Genomic DNA, 24552 nt, shown 5'->3' with positions numbered 1-24552 from the left:
GACGGGATACGTGTGTGTGATACGGTCACGTGATACATATATATTTTTGCGTATGCAGAACTTGGCAAGTCTCCCCTTGGAACTTCGGTAATCTTCGTCCGCGGCGGTTGGTGCCATCACACGCGCCTCTTTCGCCAACTTGAGTCTTCTCCGGGAATTCACTTGGCAGACTCGAGATGGAAAAAGAGAAGATACGCGAGATGCGTCGAAAATCCCCGCCGATCCCCGCTGATGTGTACAGACGGCCCTTGAAAAGCGTATACTTTTAGGCGTAAAATTCCATTGTGCAAGATTTTTGCGATATCTATGCAGGAATACTGAAACTTTCTCGAGGATGTCAAATGTCCAAATGATGCAAATTGAAATTAAAAACATTCGTTGCGAGAATTATTGATTCGTAAATATCGCTGTCCTTCTCTTCTCGCCAGAAATGCTTCCGATGGACTAGACAAGTATGATGGATCTTCCTTTCAATTGATAAGGAGTTCTCATTAAACATAGCTGTAAGGTAGACATTTTTCTCGTGCATTAGACAGAACCATTATTTAGTTTTCATTAACGATGTAGCGACTTCCATAAATAATAATCAAAAAATCTAGACGTTAAATCGATACGAGAAGCACGCGCCGCTCGTTAGATTACTCGATAGTAACGAGGATGAATTTCGTGAAACATATTCTACGAGATCTTATTAATTCTATAGTTCTATATGCCGAGAACTATATTGCAGGCGAATCGACTCCTTGTTGCTTTCAATATTCCCCAAGCACTTACTTTGCGACGCCAATTTTATGAAGCAGTTAGCGGCGCTAACAAGTTATCGAAGTGAGATTGAAGGAAGATACCCAACGGCCTGAATATACCAACGTGGATAGAAACTACGCTACAGTTTGATCAGCTTACTGAAACTCGCCCTTCGGCTATTTTGATTACACCAAGCTAGATTTCTATCGTACACACGAGTCTCGAAACTACACTGATGTCTCTTTACTATAAATTTTAAAAAAGAAGAAAAAATCCAAATTAATTTTAAAAAATTTGATTTTTTTATATCACAAACATTTAACGTGCCAATGATAAGATTAAAGATCTGTTAAATCAAATCGTGTCTCCGTAGTCTCTATTATACAGGGTGTTTCTTAATAAGTGCGAAAAATTTTAGATGATTCTTTGTTAAAAATTAAGGGGAGTTTTTCATATAAACATATACTCCTACATCCTTCCCTATAAAGTCACACTCCTTCAAAAATGGAGGTAAAAATTAGGTTTTTATTTTTTTCTCAAATTTGGAACAAGTTAAAGAAATGAAATTAGGTGTGGATATTTTCTACTAGTAAAAAGGTTATTTATTAATATTTTTTTCAACCTTCCGTATTGTTATAAGGGGATGAAACTACCAACCCTTATTCAATTTTTTATTAGAACTTTTTAATATTTATATGAAAAACTCCCCTTAATTTTCGACAAAGAATCATCTAAAATTTTTCGCACGTTTTAAGAAACACCCTGCGACATATATTATAATTTTTGATAATTAAAACGCGAAATGTTAAATTTCTACCAGAGGTGAATTACGAATGCAATCGAGAGGTCAACTGCAGCAAGAAATCTCGCGGTCCGCAGCCGTTAAAATGAAATGTGCGCAGAGTTGTAGTCGGCGATGATGGCACATCTCGAGTCAGCTGATAAAATTTTCGGTTATTCGGGAAAAGTTGGCCCGAGGGCTAGATTTTACAAATCGACCGAATGGATGATCGCGGTTTCGGGCGAGACGATCAATTTTACGTACAGCTGCAGAGTTATACGTCCGAAAATCCGCGGGGATTTCCATTATAAAGTACAGCTTTCGATGTATCGGATCGGGAGACATGTTTACTTTATTCTCTGAGAATAAATAAGATGAACATTTAAACTTTATTCTCTGAGAATAAATAAGATGAACATTTAAACTTTATTCTCTGAGAATAAATAAGATGAATATTTAAACTACTTTCTATATCGTTGACTCTTTCCGAATATCGGGATAAAGACGCGTTCACTTCGACAAATGGTAGACAATCAGATTTTTTTTATCTGTTTCTATAGTAGATGATCATAAAAGCATCGTGTAAGATACGGCTATTGAGTTCAGCCATCGAGCGCCTCGTCTGAAAGATGAAAGTCGTATTATGCTCCACTTTCACGGACACACTTATGACCCATATTCCTCTACAGTTTATGACGCAAGTTGTAAAACCGTCTGTTGGGGAGCCTCTAAACTTGATAAGAACCTAAGTCACCGAAACGTCGAAATGTTATGTAAAAGTTTACTTTGATAAATCTGACGTGTGTATTACTGGTTACAGTGTCCTATTTTAGACAAAACTCGGGGAGGAGAAATACTGCTTTGTGATATGCTGCTGGCATTTCATATGTAAGATTACATTTCATACAATTTTTACTTTACGATTTTCTCCCTTTGATCGCGTAAATTTTATTTATCCTCGTTTTTCAAAGCTATGGATTCCTCCATTATAAATGGTAGAAAAGAGGAAAAGACACAAACTTCGACACAGTCGTCGATAAAACGTCGGTCGGGGATAAAAGCGGCTAAGCAAGGCTAAGCATTTGTCGACGCGTGAAGTCGGGCCACGGTCCTATCCGGAAAAACTTTCTAAAATATTGAGAGACTCCTGAGAGATTTCCAATGTTCAATGCGGATACTGTACGATCTCTGATTCCGTTTTTCCAGTTTTTCTCCATCCCTACTACCTTGCCGCGAAAGGATAATTAGACTATCGTCTTTCGATCTCTTTGCTAACAGATATAACGCATTAAAGTTAGATTAATCGTTCGAATAAAGTTTAAAGACGACAACCAAAAGTTTAGAACTGATCAAATTCTCTATATGACACAAACAGAGAGAATCGAGTCATAATAAATTATTAATTTTGATATACACATATATATGTATGTGTATGTGTATAAATTTAAATAATAATAAATAGATATAAAATCAGATTAATTTAAATATAGGCAAAGAAATACTTGTTATTAAAACATCTTGAGCAAGTGTGTGTGTATATATATCGTATATATTTACAGATTTTTAAAATTATACTAATCTCTTATATTTTTATATAACTTTGCCTTTTATATTATATATGATTTCTTCGCAAAATTAAAATAATATTTGATATCAATAGCTTGTTACATTATTAAAAGAGAAAGATTAAAGACATTTACGTTTGTCCATAAATTAATTGTACATGAAATCTTTATTTATATATTCGTTGAAATTTTGATCAAGTCAAAATTTGCAACATGTGTGCGATCAAAAACTTACCTAGCACCAAGTATTTCCAACAAGGACTCACGCGAAATATGCTCCAGGCACTTTAACCGGATGCTTTCTCCATGGTGCTCCAAAGAGCTTAGAGCACTTTCCGTGGATGTCGGAAAAACTTTTCTTATTATCGAGCATTTTATCGTTAATGCATCCTCTTCGCATAGCATTTGACCGTAAACTTAACGTATTTTCACCGTTGACTTAAAACCTATCGAAATTTTTCCCGTTATACCAGATTTTCGTGATTAAACGATATCGATAGAGTGAAAATGCGTGAAAAGGAAAATCTGTATTAAGAAAATGTCAAAACACACAAATATGATTTTTTTATTATAAGAAAAAAAAAGATTTTATTAGTTTACTTTTTAAACTATTCTAATTTTTGAAAAAACATTTTAATAATTTTAAAAAACTTATATAAATTAATGCGAGTCATATTCGTTTACATCATTACATAACATGGTTTGAGAAATATTTTATCAATTCATTTCTAAAGAAGAAAGATAACAAGTAACACAAATACATTAAACAAACTTCGTATCAATTTTGATAAAGTGCAACTTTTAATCGCTGAAATTAATATCAATCGGAAAGATTGATGAACTTCACTAAAGCTGATATAATCTGTCCGATTGATAAAGATTTCAAAATAAAGATTGAAACATTCTATCCATCTAGTCCTTTGCATATTTATGGATAACAGTATTATATTATCTTTATATTCCAACATCGTTTTTCAGAGACTTGTCCGATTTCTCATTATTTTGCCCAATATTATTTCAGTAGCATTCTGAATGTTGTAAGCAATTTGGGACGTGAGTGAACTTCCTCAAGTAAAAGGTGTGTAAATAATCTCGACCACTCTCCCGCATCGATCCCAAATAAAGAGAAATAAGAGCACAAAATGCCTAATACGTGAGAGTTTTTAGTGAGTCTGATGACGGGGCTGGCCGGTTTGGGGAGGATATTTTATTCGGCAGATATAACTGTGGCGCCAAGAAGAAGACCGCAACGGATAAAATCGAACCATGAGCAAACAGTAATATGGACGGTTTTACGACAGGAGAAAACGCGGACGGTACGGCCGCATCGAGGAAATCCAGAAAAACCGTTTTCTCTTTTGTACGCGGTGCGGTGGATAAAAATACGATGAACGTGCAATTTCGCTTTCGCACTCGCCTTTGTAATAACCACTTCATACCTCTTCTATCCGCCACATCGCTGCTCCTCCATTTAAAAAAAAAGTTTTTGCATTGAAAATAAAAAAATTGCTTACTACGCAGGGTGTTCTACGTGTACTTTGAATGAACCGATAAACTATTTTTCAAGCTACATTGCTAACAGCTATCGTAAACGATTATGTAATCCGCATAGTTCCTTTTGGTTTAGGAAAAATTTTTTTAAATTATTAAGCGTCTCTCTTTGTATCATATCTTAGAGAATTGTTTAAAATTAAATATAATTAATTAAATAATACAATATATAATATGCAGAGTTACATCATAGACACGATTTATGATATAAACAGGTAAACAGAGATAATGATTCTCTAATCTCATCTTATTAAACGTATATTAACTTTAAAAAGTTGTTGAGATATATTAATGACTTTTTACTTAACTTACTTAAACTTTTTACACATTTTTTTTCATCTTCTCCTTTTATTCTTCCTCGCAAAGTTTTATGTTCAACTGCTAAGATAAAATAACTCAATAATCATGTACGGACAGAGTTAGTTGTCGGATTATGTTCAGTGAGTCCTGGATGCATGTGAGAATTTTAATTAATCTGAAAATTTCTTCTGAGATGCAATACGAAAAAAACCCAGCTGCGATATATCAATGTCATACGGCCACAAAAGCCTCCACGAAATCCAGACAAGACCGTGTTTTTACGAACGTTCCCTTTTGCCCACGAGAGGCAAATTGCGGAATGTACGCCGCGCCCTGGTTCTCTTATTGCGTCGCGCAGAAAATACATGCATGTCTGAGCAGTGCAAAAGCAAGTAGTTGCATTTAAAGCAATAATCTCTCTCTCTCTCTCTCTCGAGCTTTTTTCAAGTCACAGATTCTTTTGAAATCTATAATCAAGTCTTATAAATGTCATTCAGAAAATAAATAAGTATGAATTAGAGAATAAATATTTTTAAAAACTTATTAATTTTTGATAAAATATCGAAAACACATTTTATTCACTCTTTAATCATATGAGAAAATCGCTCAAATTGTTAAAAAAGAAAAGATGTTAGGAATTGTAATGTGACAAATAAGAGAAAAATTTTTTTACATTCCTTCCTTAAATTTTCCTATTGATCTCTCATGAAACAATTTAAAGCTTGGAGTGGATGCATTTAAAAAACAAGTTGAATTTCATCGAAATAAACAAACGGTCCTAACTCGAACATCCGTTAAACTTTTGAAAATACTAGTACGAGAAGTAAGAGAACAATAACAATATTGTTCGCTTTTGATACGCGAGGACCTAGCTCGTGCAATCTGCAAGCCTGGCATTGTCTCGTTAATTAAACGGATAAGCCGTCGTCGCGAGACGATGGCGACGACGGCAACTAACGACGATGGCGACGACGCGGACCACCGGGAGTTGACGTCGAGCGGAGGCGAATGCCGTACGACGTGTCGCACAAAGCAGCGGAAACGTTTGACAGAGTTGACGGACGTAGCCGCAGATAACAAAGTTGCAACGGTAGTATCGGCCGGCGGAGAATGAAGAAGAGAAGATTTCAAAGCTGAAGAGAGGGATGAAATCACGTGTGGAAAAGAGAGAATAAGCATCTATTTATACATTGCCGATCCCCTCCCCGTTCTATCGCACGATATATGTGTATATTAACTACAAATATGCGGTGCAGCGTCGTTGCCATTCTGTGTTAACGTGAGAAGTAATGATAAATTGAAGTGACGGTGATTCTGAATTGAAAATAGAGGATTGTATAAAAATATATATATTGAATATATTCGTACTTGTAAAAAGATACTCCTCTAGAGATTACGCATGCTCAGATGGAAGGAATCGAGTGTATTTTCCTCTATTGCAGTTATCTCCTTCTTTTTCAAGGGATTCCCCATGCGATCGAGTACACGGGATATGCGCGGGATGGAAAAATAGAACAAGGCTGGTCCCGCGGGAGAGCGAATAACGCTGTCAAACCTCCGATCAATTTTTCACTCATGTAATTCCTTCGTGCTGTACAATTTTCCCATATATTATTTGCCAAGTTGACCCACCGGCATCAGAGGAGATCGGATCGGTTTTGAAATTCTGCCTCATTCTCGGACATGTCCCTCGGTCATTCGCTTTTATTTCTCGTCCTGCCATGCAGAAATCGAAGACTGGCATAGTAAACGTAGTTCCCGACAGATGAACAAGATAAAGAAATATAAAGAAAGTTAAGAAATAAGAAATTGGATTACAATAACGAGTATTGGGCAATCGTGGAACGCTTTCGAATAGAATAGCGATTTTAGATGAGGAGGAAAGGGTTGCCCGCTCGAGATAAGCAACTCTTTAACTTTCTAAAAAATTAATAATATTAATTAAACATGCTTTCTTCTTCATAATAAATTCTCTCATTTTCTTCGTAATAATTTCGCAAAAGCAATGTTAATCTACAGAGGTATACTAGTTTTATGAACATACAGCGTATTTAATTTACTGCAATACGTCAAGAGCACATTATCGCTTCTCCTGTAAAGTTAGTAACTGCATTTTCTGCGCGTCCACGATCCTTTGTTACTCTTCGCATGTACTGGTCTCTCTTTTTACCGTTTTAATGCAGATATGGGAGTATCGAGTGCATGGCTGTGAGTACGATGCTGCAGGGCATCGCTAATAGATGCTAAATACAATTTTGCTGATAGGTACGAGCCGCCTTCGGAGGAACAGATTTTAGCCGGAATAGAATATTAATTAACGTCGCGCAATTCCATTAAAATGGCGCACTGTCTAAAGGATATATCCATTAATCGTTAATAGCCTATTTAGCGCGACACGTGTGGGATTTATCCGAGTAACGTCACGATCTTTGTCACGTTACAACCTTGCTAAATGAACAAATATGTTACACACGTAATCACCATAATTTAATAATAAAAATATGAAATGTTAATTAATTATGCGCAGTATTGCTCGCTGTAACGAAATTCATATATATTCTAATTCCGAAATATATCATGAAACCGACAATTATAATCCAACAATTATTATGAAACTTGATAGAGATAAAATGAAATATCGATATATATTATAAATATCTTTTGTAATTATATTAATTTTTGGAAATATTTTTGAACGAATTTTTATACAAGATGCATTTGTTTCAAAAATACACATTATAATATTCAATCAATAACTCGATGCCCAATTAAAATAGTGCCGATCGATGTTGTTTGAAATTTCTTGTAAAAGTTTTGTACGCGTAAAGATTTCAACTATACATTACAAATTAATAGTCATTATATTTGACTAGAAGAATGTCAAAATTCGACAAATTCGCTCCGATTCTGATGAAATTTGAGAACAAATTCTTTTTTTGAATTCTGTATGGAAGAGTTGCCACATATTCTTGGTGCAATTTCACCCTTAAATCGCTGCGTATACGGAAGAATAAGATAAAATATCTCAGGGGATTCTGTAAAATGGCACGGAGATATAGTGACTTACCACTCGTTTTATTTTCTTTCGAAAAATCAACTCTTGAACGATTGCAATATTAACTCCCACTAAACTTTACGATTTCCCTGATTAATTACAAGATTACGATTAATTGTAACGTATATATAAACGAAACATGTGGTTATAATAAATCACATGACTGAATGAATCGTGCGGACATAATCTTTCTCCATCTCTATCTGTTCTCTTTTTCGCGTCTTCTTTTTCTCACACGTTATAGTCCTTAATGTGCAAAAACGAGGAAATGGCTTGAAAGCGGCCAATGGAATGACAGTTTAGGAGGGCTGGCGTGATCTAGGGATTCGCCTGAGACATTTCTCTTCTCCACAAAAAAGAATCTAGGACGAAGGCGACAGTAGAACACATTCGGAAATAAATTGCACATTTAACATAAGTCCTTATGTTATATGGAAATTAAAAGGAATTAAAATTAAATTTATGCGCATATATACGAAAACATTTTGATGTTTAAATTTTTGATATCTTATCATTCAGTCTGTAAATACGACTATTGATCCACAAGAGCTAATAAATATAAATAAAATTTTCGACTTGAGAAAAATAAACGTTGAAATTGTAAGTAGAAAATATTTTTATTGCGCGAATCTCTCTAATATTATAATTATAAATTAAGTAAAATTAACAATTTTATTTTTCAAAATAATTTGTATAAGTGTATATTACAAACAATGAATCTGTCTTTTAAAAAAGAAGACTATTTTATTCAAGCGGTTCTCTCTAGCTTGGAGAATCCAAACCACATCCTTTTTAAGTATAAATGTTTGAGCAAAAACTAGATTTTTCCATAAATCCTCTTCTTTACGAAGTCAAGCGTTCCGTGCGAAATAAATTAAACGCATGCACATTCTTAGTACAGAGAAATCCTTTCTGCGTTTCACATTTTCCAACCCTTTTCTTGGACGAGATTTAAAAAAAAAAAACGTTTCTCCCTTCAAAGATATAGGACGAATAAAGCAGAGAGAGATACATGTCTCTATTTTATCTCCTCAACAATGTACGTCGGGTATATGTAATCATTAGTTCATACACAAATACTGAGTAGTAATTTAGCAGTCTGCGAGTGAATCGCGACTACTAATCGAGATTTACTTGCCTTTGCACGCACTCATCAGCATGCACACCCATCTACATATTTTATGTACTGAACAGCGAGAGTTTCTCTCATTTGATACCCTGCCTGTGGCAAAGTACTGTAATTTGAACAAAATTAATATAATACATGATTATATGTTTAGAAATTTTTTTCATCGATATAATATATAATATAAAATATAAATAATACTTTAGAGCGTACATTTTGTTACCAATATCTAGGTAGTTTAGCGTTTTCTTCAAGCTATTAAATATTTCATGTTGTATTTTACTTTTAAAAGCAGATACTATAATATAACTATAAGTAAAACTTTTCTAGTCACATCAAATAATATAAAATATCAAAAATTTTTTTCTTAGCAATATTCGATAAAATGTTTTGTTTGATTTCTTTAAAAAAAAATTGAAGATTTTTTTTCATTAAAGTAGCAAGTAAATTTCTGCATATTCAGAGACAAGATTTATATTGTATATATTAAGATATTATTTAAATGGATTTTCCTGCTAACAGATGACAGCACTTTATAAGATCAGAAACCACAAGAGAGAAAACTCTAGTAAACTAAAATATATATAAATCAGATAAATATATATGTATATCTGGTACAATATATCCGATATTTTAGAAAATCCAATAAAACTTGAAAAAGTAATAAATGGCCATACAAAACTGAATATGCACACTCTTTTTGTTTGCATTATTTATTTAAATGCATTTTAATTTAAAATAAAAGTGTTACACATTGAAATAAATCCAATATTATATATTCTTCGAAAAAGCTTTTTGCAATAATCTAAAGTATATTCCTCGAAAAAGTCTTTTGCAATAATCTAAAATATATTCCTCGAAAATTGTTTTTGCAATAATCTAAAGTTTTCAATTTATTAATATTTATTAAAATTTACAACGTATCGTTTGAATAAATCAGGATTCTTTTAAAAGGCAGATTTTCTTTGTAACATATATATAGAAGTTATTGTGAAGAGGAGATTACAATTAACAATTTACAATATTTGTAATATCAAACAAAATTGCAAGAAAATACACATTTATTTACAATATCTCAAAGTTTTCACATTTTTTTGATAAATTCAAGAATTCTTTAATGCATACTTTGCAGGTTTACAAATTTTCTGCAGATTATATAATTATCAAGTAGATAAAAATATACGATATAATATTTTTTCATCACCATCGAAAATAAAATATATAACTTCTAAAATATATATGTGTAGAATAATTTCAATATTTTTTGCAGCCTGAAATTATCTATCAAAAATTTAAAATTTAATCCATTTTTATACGGATTAAAAAGTTTAAAAGAATTTTTAAGAGCTTTATTTATTTTTGCCGTATTGTTTCAGTATTATAATATAATTAAAATAAAAATGTATTATATAATACCATGTATTTTTATTTATTAATCGATATTCGAAATTTATGATATTTCCAAGTTGATATACTCATAACGTAATCAACATTTATATTTCTCAAAAATAAATTTACCTCGTTACAATTGTTAATTTAAATTTTTAATATCGTCGAATGTTGTATATATCTAATTAAGATGCAACTATGGATTTTCATGCTTTGAAAGAGCGTTAAATTTATGTCCAAATGTGCGTAAAATCTAAATGAATCTGAATATGCGTAAATGTGTCTTTACAATTTCGAGGAGCAAATACGATTTTTATTTATGTCCTAAACTCGCGTACAGCTCCGTGTGTTTCGATAGGAAACGCAAATTTCCATTATTTACAAAGGAGAAAAAGATTCTGCAGATTAAGGGATTTAAAACTGGAGAAATAAATCTGTCTTGAAAAAGTTTTTCAAAACGGAGTAAAACTTTGATCGAAGACAAATTCAACTTTAAATCCGAAAATTTGCGCAAAATTAATGGGCAAATTTTCGCGCACACACGCGCACACACGCACGCGCCCATACATACGCATACACATATACATACATACATACATACATACATACATACATACATACATACATACATACATACATACATACATACATACATACATACATACATACATACATACATACATACATACATACATACGTGTGTGTGTGTGTGTGTGTGTGTGTGTGTGTGTGTGTGTGTGTGTGTGTGTGTATGTATGTATGTGTGTGCGTGTGTGTGCGTGCGTGCGTGCGTGCGTGCGTGCGTGCGTGCGTGCGTGTGTGTGTGTGTGTGTGTGTGTGTGTGTGTGTGTGTGTGTATATGTGTATGTATGTATGTGTATGTATAAATATATATATACACATACATGAACAAAAAGCCTTGCATTCGCGAGTAGAAACTAGACGCGTAAAGGTAGACGCGCGATAGGTCGGCTCCATCCACTCACCTCTCTCGCTGCGCCGCAGGTAGATCCGCAGCCGGTCGAAGCGGACGAAGCAGCGGGGGTTGCACGACGACTATATGGGCCGAAAGTAACCGAAAGCACGCGGCAAGACTTCCGTTGACGTGGACGGTTACTACGCACGCCTCCCCGGTCACCGCTTGGCCTTCCTGCCTCTGCCAACCGGGTAAAGGGAGAAAGGTGGAGAGAGATACAGAGGCGGGTGAACAGAAAGAGAGAAAGAGAGAGATAGAGATAGCGTATGCGATGCGGCGAGAGATCGAAGTCTCGTGGCAAACGTTCGTAGACTGAGTGAACCCTGAGTTCAGACTGAGCGGCGCTTAGGCGACATTAGCGCCGTGCAGCGGGGGGCGAAGGAGTCACCATCGATCCGCCGAGGGTGGTATGGGAAGGGCCCCCGAGAGGGGGGATGTATGTGCAGCGGGGCTCGGGTGCCCTCACCGGCGGAAAGACAAGGATAAAGGGAGATAGCGGCGAGGTTACGGTAAGACGTACCACCGTCTCGTTGCTAGACGATGGCTTCCTAGGATTCCGCGAGAGGAGAGAGATTTCGTCGCGATCGTGCGACCATGAAAGAGGGCAGCGGAGAAGAATTAACGACTCCCGCCTACCCTCCTCGCTCTTTCGCTCCCTCGCGATTCCGATCATTTTTCATCTCTCCGTTCCTCTCGCCGATGTACCTCGTCTATCCTCCTCTTCCTCTCGCACCCCCGCTCCTTTCCACCACTTTCTCCCCTCGCCGTGACTAGCCCTCTGCTCGATCTCCCTTGCCGCCCACCGCCACGCCTCTTTCCTCATCTTCGCATCCTTCGCAATCCCCTTTCTCCCCATTTTTTTCTCTCCGAATATACATGTGTATATGTTACATGTAAACAATTATTTTATTATATAAACAATTTTATTATATAAACAATTAATGGAATCATAAACAAATGCTTTAAATTGCAATATCGTTGGTCCAGAATGGTCGGCAGATTTATAAAATAAAGGAGCGAGAGAAAAACTTTCGCACAAAATTGAGCTTTATCTCGTCTATCAATTCAGACATCCCTCCAGATCAAAGCTTGTTATATCTGTTGACCGATCAAATTGCATCGGCTTCAAATGCTCATATGTCTCTGGCAGACAAACGTCAAGTGCATATTGCTGACCGCGAATATACCAGATGCAAGACGAGGCAGGTTCTTTGAGATCCTTCCGGTGTGACCGGAAATTGTATAATTTCCTCATATTTTGCATTTATAATAGTTTGCTCTTTGCCATGAGTACCGACATGCCATGATGGTGCGCATACGCATTTATAATATAGTTAGAGAAAATTTCTAAAGAAAGCGATTGGACTTTATAAAATAATATAAAAAATTTTATATCTTGATGAAAATTTTATTTTAATTTATTGCAGCTAATTACCACGACGATGCATGCGACGAGAAGATATTTGGAAAGCGCTCTAGGACTACCTCTTTTCGAAAGAGCCTTTAGTTTTCAATTTTACCAATCTGAATGATTTCAGCATCAAAACGCTTACCTTTCGAATGTAATTTGATTTTGGGAAAAATAGCGATAAACTAGTGATAAATAAGTTAAATGTTGCGATATTATTTGTTTCTTCATTAGACACAAATTTTTATGTAGAAACAAAACGCGAACAAGTCCTTTTTGTTTCCCATATATTTCTTCAAAATTTGTCGAATCACTTCTTTGTCAATATTTATTATTTCGCAGATTATTCAAATTATTATTCGTTAATCTTACGCAATTAACATGTGCACTGTTTAAAATATTTCTTTTCAAGTAATTAAGAAAGTGTATTATTCATTTCATGTGTTGCTTTTAAGTCTCTTGTATCATTTGGATGCCGTGCTATGAGAAAAATCTATTTTCCGTTGATTGTAACTGCCTTCATAACTTTTTTCATCATTTGGAATGTTACAAAGATGAGGGTGAATTATTAGCTTAGCATCCACCCCCTAGATATCTGAAATGGGAAAGTTGATATATCGTACGACATCCCGAAAGAATTACGTATCAAAATTACCTAAGAAGCCCATAATATCTTCAAAAATCACTTATATCTATTGAGAAAATTTCATGCATCTATCATGACATTTTTAGATGAAAGTATTTTACGCAAAGTTGTATCGAATATGTTAAAAAAAGAAATGCGAAAAGAAGTAATATTCTGATTAAATCGATAGCTCAATCATTGCTTGATCGATATGGTTGAAATACCGTGAACGAATCATGCGATTCTTTAGTAATATATACAAATATGATTTGATGATGAAAATCTATTCACGAGATTAACATTTGATGAATATTTCTAAAGTGATTAGAAGATTCAGGGAAACTGTCGAAAATTTATTCGTCGAGGAGCACCGCGCCATTCATACGGATGACTATTAACATTGCGAATTGGAACAAGGTGGAAGGTCCAAATTTACATTTTGCATATAGTTTCAAATAAATACGTAAAGCACAAATTAATTTTTACCAAGATTATATACTTATATATTTTAGCAATATATAAACGTATTTTTTTTCTTATAAGAGCAGAAAAGCAAAACTGATATTTTCGTGTGTTTTAATAGATTTATATTGAAATTGTTGCTTTGGGTTCTGGAATGAAAAAAAAACACTTATTTCATTGCTTTTTCAATAGATTGCAACATGCATGCTGCTGATAAATGTGAATAATTTACATTTTATATTATATCTTAATTATATCGCATTACATATCAATTATTTCTATTGGTAAACAAAAATGTTGCAAAGTTTATATTGATATCAAATATAATGTTAAGCTAAACGCGCTTAAAAAAATCAAATATACATCATTTAGTCAAGAATAAGTAAGGTAAATATATATATATATATATATATATATATATATATATATATATATATATATATATCTATATTAGAGCCACATAAAAAATTTATGATTAGTATATGCCACTCCATAAAGTAAATATTATACTTAATGTAGCACTCGATAAAATTTAAATTAACTACGATATTTCTCTGGTGCAAAAAATCCTAATTAATTTCAATTTATTAATTCGATTGTATCTACCAGGTACTTTGTAATAAACAGGACTTGGGCAATCATCATTGCTTATGCCTGAAAGATAAGACATCATTGCCTGCATGTTTAAAGTATAATTCTCTGCATATTTATTTTCAATCCAATATGCCGTTAGATTAAAAGTAAACAATGCCTAGAGCACTCTGTGTTGCGTTTATCGCTCAACAGTCATTTTAACAGTCTCGGACATAAGCAATAGTAACATTCAAGTCCAGCTATAATAAGATTACATTATCCACTTTATAATGATACATGACGTGGCTTTACAAGAGAAATGCTTCGCTGAATTCTATTTGGCATACTTTGTGATCGACATAATTACTGCATGGTTCTCCAATAATCAATGAGGAATGTCAGTGGCACATATTACGTATGCATATGTATATATACTTTGTGCGCGTTTAAACATATCGGTGATATAACTATTTTTTGAATTTTTAAAAATATAATCAAAAATTTATTAGCTTCAAGAAAGTTGATGAAAAAATGTGTTGATGAAAAAAATAAACATTTTATAATATTCTTCTGCTGAACCGTCTTATCTATGGAATATCACAGCGTACTTTTATTCGATTTCGTTATTATAAAGTTTACTTATAACATACTAAGCCAATGAGAAAAACGTATTCATGTACACACACATATACACATATACATAGAAAGTATAAAACTGACCTCAAATATATTATACATCTTTTTCCGAAGAAAGAATACAATGTACTCCCAACGAGTATAATGTGTCAAAGCCTTTCCTACTGCTTTTTTCTCTATTTCGAATGCCATAATACATATTCGTTAACATCTAACTATGTTCGTCATTGTCCAAGTGTGAAACAAATTTTGTTTTATATTTAAGTCATTATTTTATCACAATGTTTCAACAATTCTAAATAATATATCCAATTAAAAGTTCTATAGAAGTCAGATTTGATCTACAACCTGCTTTTTTAACAATATTAAAGATACAAAATAAAATGAAAAAATATAACAAACCAATTGATGTAATAAAATTTTATATGCCTTTTTGTGAATGTTTTTCGCAGAAATTTCAGTTGCAAATTGTAATTTTGATATCGACAATTATCATATTGTTCTTAGCGAATAAAAATCATGAAAAAAGATATTTATCTCAAAACATGCTAATATTGTAATAACCAAAAATAAACATTTTTTTATATCTCAAATGATTATAAAACATTAAAACATATATTTCCTTACATTTTTGCTCATAAAACCTTACGATCTTTTTCGCCAATTTTTACAATTGGGCACTTTGATTTTCTTTAACATAAAATATATCTTATTCTGTGATTGAGAAAACAGCAAGTTTAATTAACTTTATTTTCAATTAAAAGATTACTTTTTATTTTTCAAATTCCAAGCAAATCGCTGGAGAGAATCGTATTTCAAAGAATATTTCTCCTTTTTTACTCTAAATAATTTTAAAATTTATTTATAATAATAGATATAAAACTTTCATAGAATTTTAATGAATTTTAGATGAAACCTACATTTTGGTTACTCTCTGATTCTCTAATGTTTATTACTTTTTTGCTCTATTTTTCTATTGTTTTATATTTGCAAAATTATATGATTATGCATAGATTGAGAAGTGCACTCGAAAAATGGTAAACAGTAGAAAAGATCTGGATTATTTAAACAATCGTTTGATAAATAAAAAATTTGAATTCGATCTAATCATCCCGAAGGTAAAAAATAAGTAAAGATAAATATAAATATATAGAAGGAACACTAACACTAAAAATCACAGCTATAATGAAACAAGAGAGAAAAACAAAAAACTCTCTATAAACAAAATTATAATATTCTATAAAAACAGAAATCTAAAAACAAAAACAATAAAGAATCAAAGAGTAATTAACACAGAAGAAAAAACTTGATTACAATTCCAATCATACAATGTTTTCGCTGTGAAAATTTGCTTTCTATAATTATAAAAATCCATATGATACAGTAGTCTACTCATACAGCAATAAAAATCTGCGAGATAAAGATATTAAAATCATCTTGTTGCAAACATATCGCAATATTTTCTTACAAATGTATATTATCAGTTTATTATAATAAATACATCTTTGAAATGTATTCTGAAACATGATGTTCAGAAGATATCTTAATAGATTTGATAAAGAGAATATCTAAGATAAGCAATGTATAAAAATAATAAAGAGAAAATCCGACAACATCCCAAGAATATTTTAGACGTTATAGTAAAAAAAATATATACATATATGTACAGTATTATGTATGTATAATATACATAATATGGCAGTGATTACATTAGCATATTTTAAAAATATACTTTATATAGATATCTTATGCTTTCTCCCTCTCTTTCTCTCTCTCAAAAATATTACGATTTTTCAAGATATGTCAAAACCCCGCAGATTTTTTTTATTGTGTGGGTAACCAGCGAATCAGATTTGCTGCTAATTTTCTATTTCAAAAAAATGCAAGTAAAAATAGGTACATATCAGATCTTTATAAAATATTCTAAATATCTATAAATTATTGATTAAATGGAAGTAAAAAAATTCTTCATACATTCTTATAATGTTGTTTACAAGTTGTTGGAGGATCAATAAGAGATTTAAATACATGCTTTCTTCCATTTACGTTTTTCAAAGAGAGAGAATTTCATATATACAAAATATAATATTGTTATATATATATATATATATATATATATATAATTTAGTAAATAGATAATTGTGATTTCATATTTAATTTTTGTTATTTACCTTGCAATTATTGGTAATATCTTTGTATTCAGTTTTGTAATAACCTTTTTATTAAACAAAATATTTTTAATATTAATTTAACATTATATAAAATGAATCTATTTCCAATTCACCAAAATGGCACTAAAAATAAAATGTAGCACGGTTCACATATTTTTATTAAGATAATTATAAAGTTCTAACTAACAACCATTGGCATAGGATCAGAGGAAAGATTAATAATACAGTTCAATAAAAAAAATCTCAAAAAAAAATTCCTTATATTTTTCTTGATGTTCTAAACGATTTTGATGTTCTGTACGACTGAGAAATGTTCTATTGTCGTCATAATTTTGAGGAATTTGAGATTGTGATTAATCATTTTTTAGAGTAATTTATGCTATAATTATATGATATAATGAGCTAAACAAAATGTTATTCTGTTAAAACACATTTAAATATCAATGTACTAAAAGTTTCAATTTTTAAAAGAAATTGTAGAAAAATTTAAATTTTTATAATATTGCACATATATATAAATATTGAATCTATAATAATAGCAGTAGCAGAGAAAGATTGGAATTACCTATTTTATGACCATTATATTAAATTCATTATTTTAAATTAAATTTTTACAATTTGTCACACATACACACATATACCCACACAATATTAAAATCTAAACGATCTCTACATATAATTTTGACTTTTACATTATTTTCACTATTTTGAATTTGTCAATTTTGTCATTACATTTAATGACTTGAAAAATCCTCAAATTCAAATAAATAAATGCAATGGATTGTTCATCTTGATTGATAACTTGATTAAATTACAATGCACACCTATAAATAAAAATTTAATCATTTACCTATAAATAAAAAATTTAATCATTTATGAAAAAAACTCACTTAACTATCACTAACACTAATCTTTGCAACAAATTCCTCTCCAAAATTGTAAAAATTATTATAATAGTACACTTAATTCCAAATAAAAAAACTCAATATTCTCATATATACTACATAGATATAGTGTAGTAAAGTATTTTACAATATCGTTTTTTTACAACTTTAGTTTCAAAATTATGACACAATAGAACATTTTTAAGACCGAAATTACATTCAGAAAAGCAAAGTTACAGGGAATAATTGTTTTTTTCTTGGATTAGGAAAAAAACTTATTTTTTTATTGAACTGCAATTATTTAATCAAATAGTAAAACATAAAATTGAAAAGATATATGCTTGTCTTTTTTACTATTATTTAACATTCCTCATTGATATCAACAATGGGTAAAAAAAGTATTCACACGCCCCATATTTCTCGGATAATTTATAATACAAAAGAGAAATCCCTACTTAGTTAGATATATTTAAACAAAAATATTAAATAAAGCAATAAAAAATTAAGGTAAATTCATCAAAAATAGTTTACAAGATATTTCATAAGATTTCATATTTATATTAAGACAAGAAATATGAAATAGCTATAAAATGTTTTGTAAATGTCCATAAACATTAATAAAAGAATACAAACGGAATAAATTTTTAAAGATATTTAATAACATATATTTTCATTTATATTAGTATAAAAAAGAGTATTTTTTTAGTAATATTTCTCATTTTGTTTCTAACTCCAAAGAAAAAATTCCAAGAAAACGAAGTATGCAGATATTCCATTTATCCATTGTATAACAAAATTATGATACAAAACATGGTGGTTGTGTCATTGAATTAAAACTATGTAATATATAGATGCGCTAACTACATGCTAGACTCCTTGGTAGTAATAATCTCGTTGGTGTTATCAACTCGAATCAAAGTAGATGAATTTAATACAAGAGTCCTACTGAGAGTAGCAACTCGTTCTACTACGCACGAAGCGGAAAGGCGTGCTTCGGCATCATGATCCCAACATTCTTCCATTGTATCACAAATTGATAAAAGTCCCTGAAATAACACATTTCAATTATAGCTATGTATGTGCTGCTTTTTTCAACTCTTTTTTTTGTTTGAAAAAACTATCTTCTGTTAAGGAAAAAACTTCATCATTTGCAACATTTATAAATATAAATGATTAAAGAAAACGTGAGTTTTTATGAAATATCTGAAAATACTCAAAAATACTTCACAAACTTTGTAATACAACTTTAATCTTAGATTTTCCCTTTTTAGATTTTATATATCACCTCACATTATTATAAAATCTTTAAAAATCTCTTTTTATCCCAGAAAAGAATTCTGTTTAGAATGGTTCCTAATGTACAGATATATATATATATATATATATATATATATGCATTAATGTAAAATTTTTTCGCTATTTGTTAATGTTAAATAATAAAAAAGATTTAAAAACAGAAATTTGTCTCTTTCCTTTACATATTTTTACTTACTGGATGTTTACGCCAAGTTTCTAAAATGAGCGGTCTTTCTTTTTTATGAACAACGCTTTCTTGCATATCTTCTAAAGTAGGATGAAGGCCGACTTCGTCCTCAAATGGTAGTCGATATTCTCCTATTGGTCCCTAATATTAAAATAAAAACAATTAGCTATTTTTGAAAAGCGGTTAACTTATATTTTGTAATTTCTTATAATAAGTTTTTGAAATAAACACACAGATTTACAAAAAGTGATATATACAATATAATTCATGTAAAAATTTTAAATATATATTTATTTCCTATGAGTGATTATAATAAAACATGTAAAATGTTATAAAATATTTTCATTTATCATTGTATTCATCATTTATTCATCATTTTTAATTTCGTGTATTTTTGTTAAATAATTTTAATAAATTTCGAAACTATATCGTATATTGCAATTAATTTTCTATATGAAATCTTTTATAATATAGATAGTTTGGAAACATATGATAAATTTGCGTAGAATTTTAATGGATTCGATTTTTCATATCGATATTAAGGTATATATCTATCAATTATATTATAATTAATATTTGAGAGATTTTTATAAGATAGATTGCACATATAATACATAATATACACATACATCTTGTACAGTACATCTTGAAGCTAATTCCCATAGCACTAGCCCACAAGCATACATATCGATCCGTAAAAATGAATCTCTAGTAAAATTTATTGCCCCTTCTAAAACCTCTGGTGCCATATATCTTCGTGTCCCAACCTATTATAAACAAAATTTATTATTTTCATATTCATTTCATAAAAAAAAGAAACCTGCTGATTTATATGCATTACCTGTCCATGTGTATCGCCACAAGGTTTTCCTGGGTGAAAAATAAGTGCCAAGCCAAAGTCCGCTATGCAGGCACTCATGTCAGCCTTTAACAAAACATTTTTTGACTTAAAATCCCTATGAGCTACAGCTGGCTTATAACCATCCGCTTTATTAGCCGGGATTTCTTCATGTAGATGCATTAAACCTCTAATAATAATAATAATAATAATTTTATTAAGATTTGAGTAAAAAATTGTAGTTTAAATACAAAAGTATCATTACATGCATACATGCATACGACTTTGTTCTCTTAAATTATCTTAGTTATTATAAATTACAATTATTACCTTGCCATGGATTCTGCAATTCTACACATCTCAGGCCATGTTACAACATTTGCTTTCAAGTAATCGCATAATGAACCTTTCTCATGATATGCTGTGATTAACCAAAACTCAGCTTGTAAATTGTCTCCACGTTTTTCAACACCTATAAAATGTAATATATCCTCGTGATCCATATGTGCAAGCTTAAAAATCTCTTGTTCAGTTTGCCATGACTGCTTGTCTTGAATGGGGAAAACTTTAACTGCCACAATCTCATTTTTCAATTGAGCTTTCCAAACTGCTCCAAAACGACCTCGAGCTTTTATCTCAAGCAGTTGTATCGGACGTAAACCTAAATTAGGTGATGGTGGTGGCAATGGAAGTGGTTCCAATGTTGGTATCTAAAAAAGATTTATATTAATCTCATAAACTGATAATGATGCAATTTAGTACTACTAGTTTTATAATAATCTCAAGATATACAACCTCATTAAAATACATCAATCTTTGACGACGACAGAACCACCACAAAGACAGTGAACCAAATGTAAGAAGCATAGGGATTAATATCAATAATGTAAGTGTTATTGCTTGCTTCTCGGTATTGGATATACAGTCAGGCTCTAAAAAATAATTAATTATTATTAAAGTAATATTATAAAAGTTAAAATTAATAGATAAGTAGTAAATTTATAATAAATTTATTAACTGCTTTCAAGCAAAAGTTATTAAATATTAGATAACATATGATTAAATAAAATACCTTTAATAACAGGTGGTTGTGTAGGTTTAGAGGTTGTAGATGGATATACATTCGAAGAAAAATTTTTGTTACACATATCACCATCGCAACAACAAAAATATAAATCGTTTTTTCTTTCTGGATTATTCTCTATGCATTGTGACTTGTCATAACAATCATTAGTATCCAAAAAGCAACCCTGAAAATTTGATATAAATTACACAGATTCCAATATAATTTAATAAGAAAATAAAAATATATAATTATTAATTTCACAAGAAAAAAAGACAATGACATTTCCTTTTTTCCAAAAAAAAATAATAATATTACAAATTAATACTACATCCTTAGCTAATTTTAAATTTACATGTTTTATAATTGTAGTATTATTATAAATTGTTTATTCTTTAAAGATGTACTTCATCAAAATGTGATTTAACATAAACATTATTACATGGACATTATGTTTTATCAAATAAAATGGAATAATTTGTTAAATAATGCAATTTGAAAAGCACAATTTGCAAAAAATTCATGAAATCTTGAAGCAATTTGAGTATATATATAGTATTTCTCGGCAAGATCTGCATTTTAAATTACTTAAGTTGAAATTAACATTTAATATTGTATCATATAACTTAAAAACAAAATACAAAATTACTATTCGTACATAATTATAATTTATAGATATTTTATTCTATTTATGGCACAATTATCTCTCAAACCTGAAGGTCTATCTATACCCTAGATACTTCTAAAGTATACAAAAATATAAATTATTAAAATATAAATTATATATAATAAATTATTAATTAAAACTAACCTTCAATTTAATTATTGTTTTATTAGTAACACTGTCGACAGACCATAGTACGTAACAATGATTACGCTTATCTGGATCTTGCACAATACATTCTTCTCTCTCTGAACAATTTTTGTCAGGGTCTGTGCACGATGTTTCATTGTAAAATTCACAATAAGTTGAACCTTTAATATCTTTTCCAAATATAGTTCCTAGAATAATTTATTAAAATTCTATAATCTTTATATTTCACATAAAACATAGTAAATTAAATTATTATTAAATGTCTTTTCCTGATATGTTTATATATAAAACATTAAGTAAAATTATAACCAATTCTTTTATAGATTCTTCCACTAAGATAATTTTTAACAATTCTTAATAATTTTGATTTGAACTATTTTTGATATTAATATATATAATATTAATGTTTTGAAATTAATTATTAACAACTGACAATTTTTTGAACAATTTTTAACAATTTTTAATTGTCTACATTAAATATTTTTATAATTAATATTTTCACACATACATAATAATTCAATTAAATTTATTAATTTTATTTTTAATAAAATTATTCACTAAAACTGAATTATTCGTACAATAAAAAAAATTATTTTATATATTTATATTATATTAAAGTTTTAGTTTTATTTTATTATAAAAAACATAATTATCTTAACAATAGCACTTTTTCATTTGACAAACTTACAATTTGATATATGAAAAAAATACATATATCTTTAATATATGTAATGCAACAGGCATATTTCTCTTAAGCAAAAGTCTTTGATATATTTATAAAAGTCTTCCTTATGAAAGATGTCAGCAGAATTTGTAAACTATAGATTATTAAAAGTGGAAAAATTCAACACAAGTGAATCTATATTCAAAATAATTTACAATTTTAATGAAGTATTTAAGAGATACATGCAATAGATACAGTGCCATCTCCTTTTTTACTTAGTTTCTTATATTGTTTCTATTTAAGATATAATTTTAAGATTTATTAAAACGTTTAAACTCGAAATAAAGAAAATTAAAAAAGCAAATAATTATCTGCTTCATTTTCAATTTTAATCAAAGAAGTAAATTAACAGCAAATTTCTCAGAAAATGCATAATCAATAAATAACAGTATATTTTATATATATATATATATATACAAAGTTTACAATTGGAAGGATGCATTACATTTATATTAACTGTTGAAAAATACAATGATAAAGTGCTATTTTTGCTAAGTTTTTATATTGTTTACTTTTTATGCCTGTATACACATTTTATATATATGTAAAAATAAATATATTTATTACACATATATACATATATATGTGTGTGTGTGTGTATGTGGTGTGTGTGTATTACCTAATAATCCCAAGAAGAAGAAAGACAATATCGTCGCATGTACGAACATCGTGAGCGAATCGTAAAAGCATACCAGTAATTTTGAGTCTATTAGCTATTAAGCAAATTGTAGTAATTTATCCACCGACACATCTCTCTTCCTTTCTCTGTCTTTCTCTCCCCGTCTCTCTCCCTTCAGCTTTCTCTCTCTTCCACCTTTATATAGAAATACACGCGGCACAAAACCCGGTCATTTTCATTGTTAAATCATCGTGATTCTCGTAACCTCCGAGTGAGAAACATGCTTTTTTTTTCGGCGCGTTATCCAACAGCGCTAGCGACAAAATTAACTCACACGCGATTTCCTAGTTAAATTAAAAGTAGATCTGTATATTTGCGGTATTTAAGAAAAATAGTTTATGGCACGAAACGTGCACGCAAAACGACGCGCTGGACACTTACAAACCGTGCACACTTATCATCGACACGAGAATATGATACGGCGAAGCATAATATCGCAAGAACGAAATCTGATAAATAGAAGACATTTGATGTCTAAAGTCACGGTCTGCTTCTACATAATATGGCTGTCTAGCGATTTTTCCTTGGTCATCGACTAAATAATATTCGGGACCGCCAAACTTCCATATGATTTCAGATGATCAGCGTTTGCAACGCCCTCTCTTGCGAAACCCGCTGGAATAGAACCGTGTATCAATATGATGTGTCGTAACTCGATTCGATTTGAATTATTCATTTTTCCAATCACACGCTACCATTAGTCAT

General features: G+C 30.6%; 2 protein-coding genes across 3 annotated transcripts in view; both read right to left on the bottom strand.

Moving 5' to 3' along the window:
- Positions 1–11812, bottom strand: part of Cpx (synaptic transmission protein complexin) — a 132269-nt gene extending 120457 nt beyond the window's left edge. The window contains exon 1 of the mRNA XM_083097455.1: positions 11498–11812. The gene's annotated coding sequence lies outside the window, so the exon portion shown is untranslated. The remainder of the gene's footprint in view (positions 1–11497) is intronic.
- A 5690-nt stretch (positions 11813–17502) lies between these two features.
- Positions 17503–24365, bottom strand: Put (activin A receptor type 2 punt). 2 transcript variants are annotated; one of them, XM_083097358.1, is made up of 10 exons: positions 24229–24365; positions 23788–24131; positions 22442–22632; positions 21640–21817; positions 21363–21499; positions 20898–21277; positions 20571–20757; positions 20359–20496; positions 19739–19870; positions 17503–19292 (listed from the first exon to the last, which is right to left on the bottom strand). In XM_083097358.1, the coding sequence occupies exons 2-10, from the start codon at positions 23834–23836 to the stop codon at positions 19107–19109; spliced, it is 1578 nt and encodes a 525-aa protein (XP_082953484.1). In that variant the 5' UTR covers positions 23837–24131; positions 24229–24365; the 3' UTR covers positions 17503–19106. The 2 variants fall into 2 exon arrangements, with proteins under 2 accessions (XP_082953484.1, XP_082953477.1); XM_083097351.1 differs by having other exon boundaries at positions 23788–24365.
- Positions 24366–24552: the final 187 nt, after the last annotated feature.

Source organism: Camponotus vicinus, unplaced genomic scaffold (genome assembly GCF_025532165.1).
Source record: "Camponotus vicinus isolate PSW18456_S1 unplaced genomic scaffold, iyCamVici1.0 SCAF_1, whole genome shotgun sequence".
In the NCBI taxonomy this organism is placed as follows: Eukaryota; Metazoa; Arthropoda; class Insecta; order Hymenoptera; family Formicidae; genus Camponotus; species Camponotus vicinus.
This window is presented reverse-complemented; position numbering and strand designations above follow the sequence as displayed.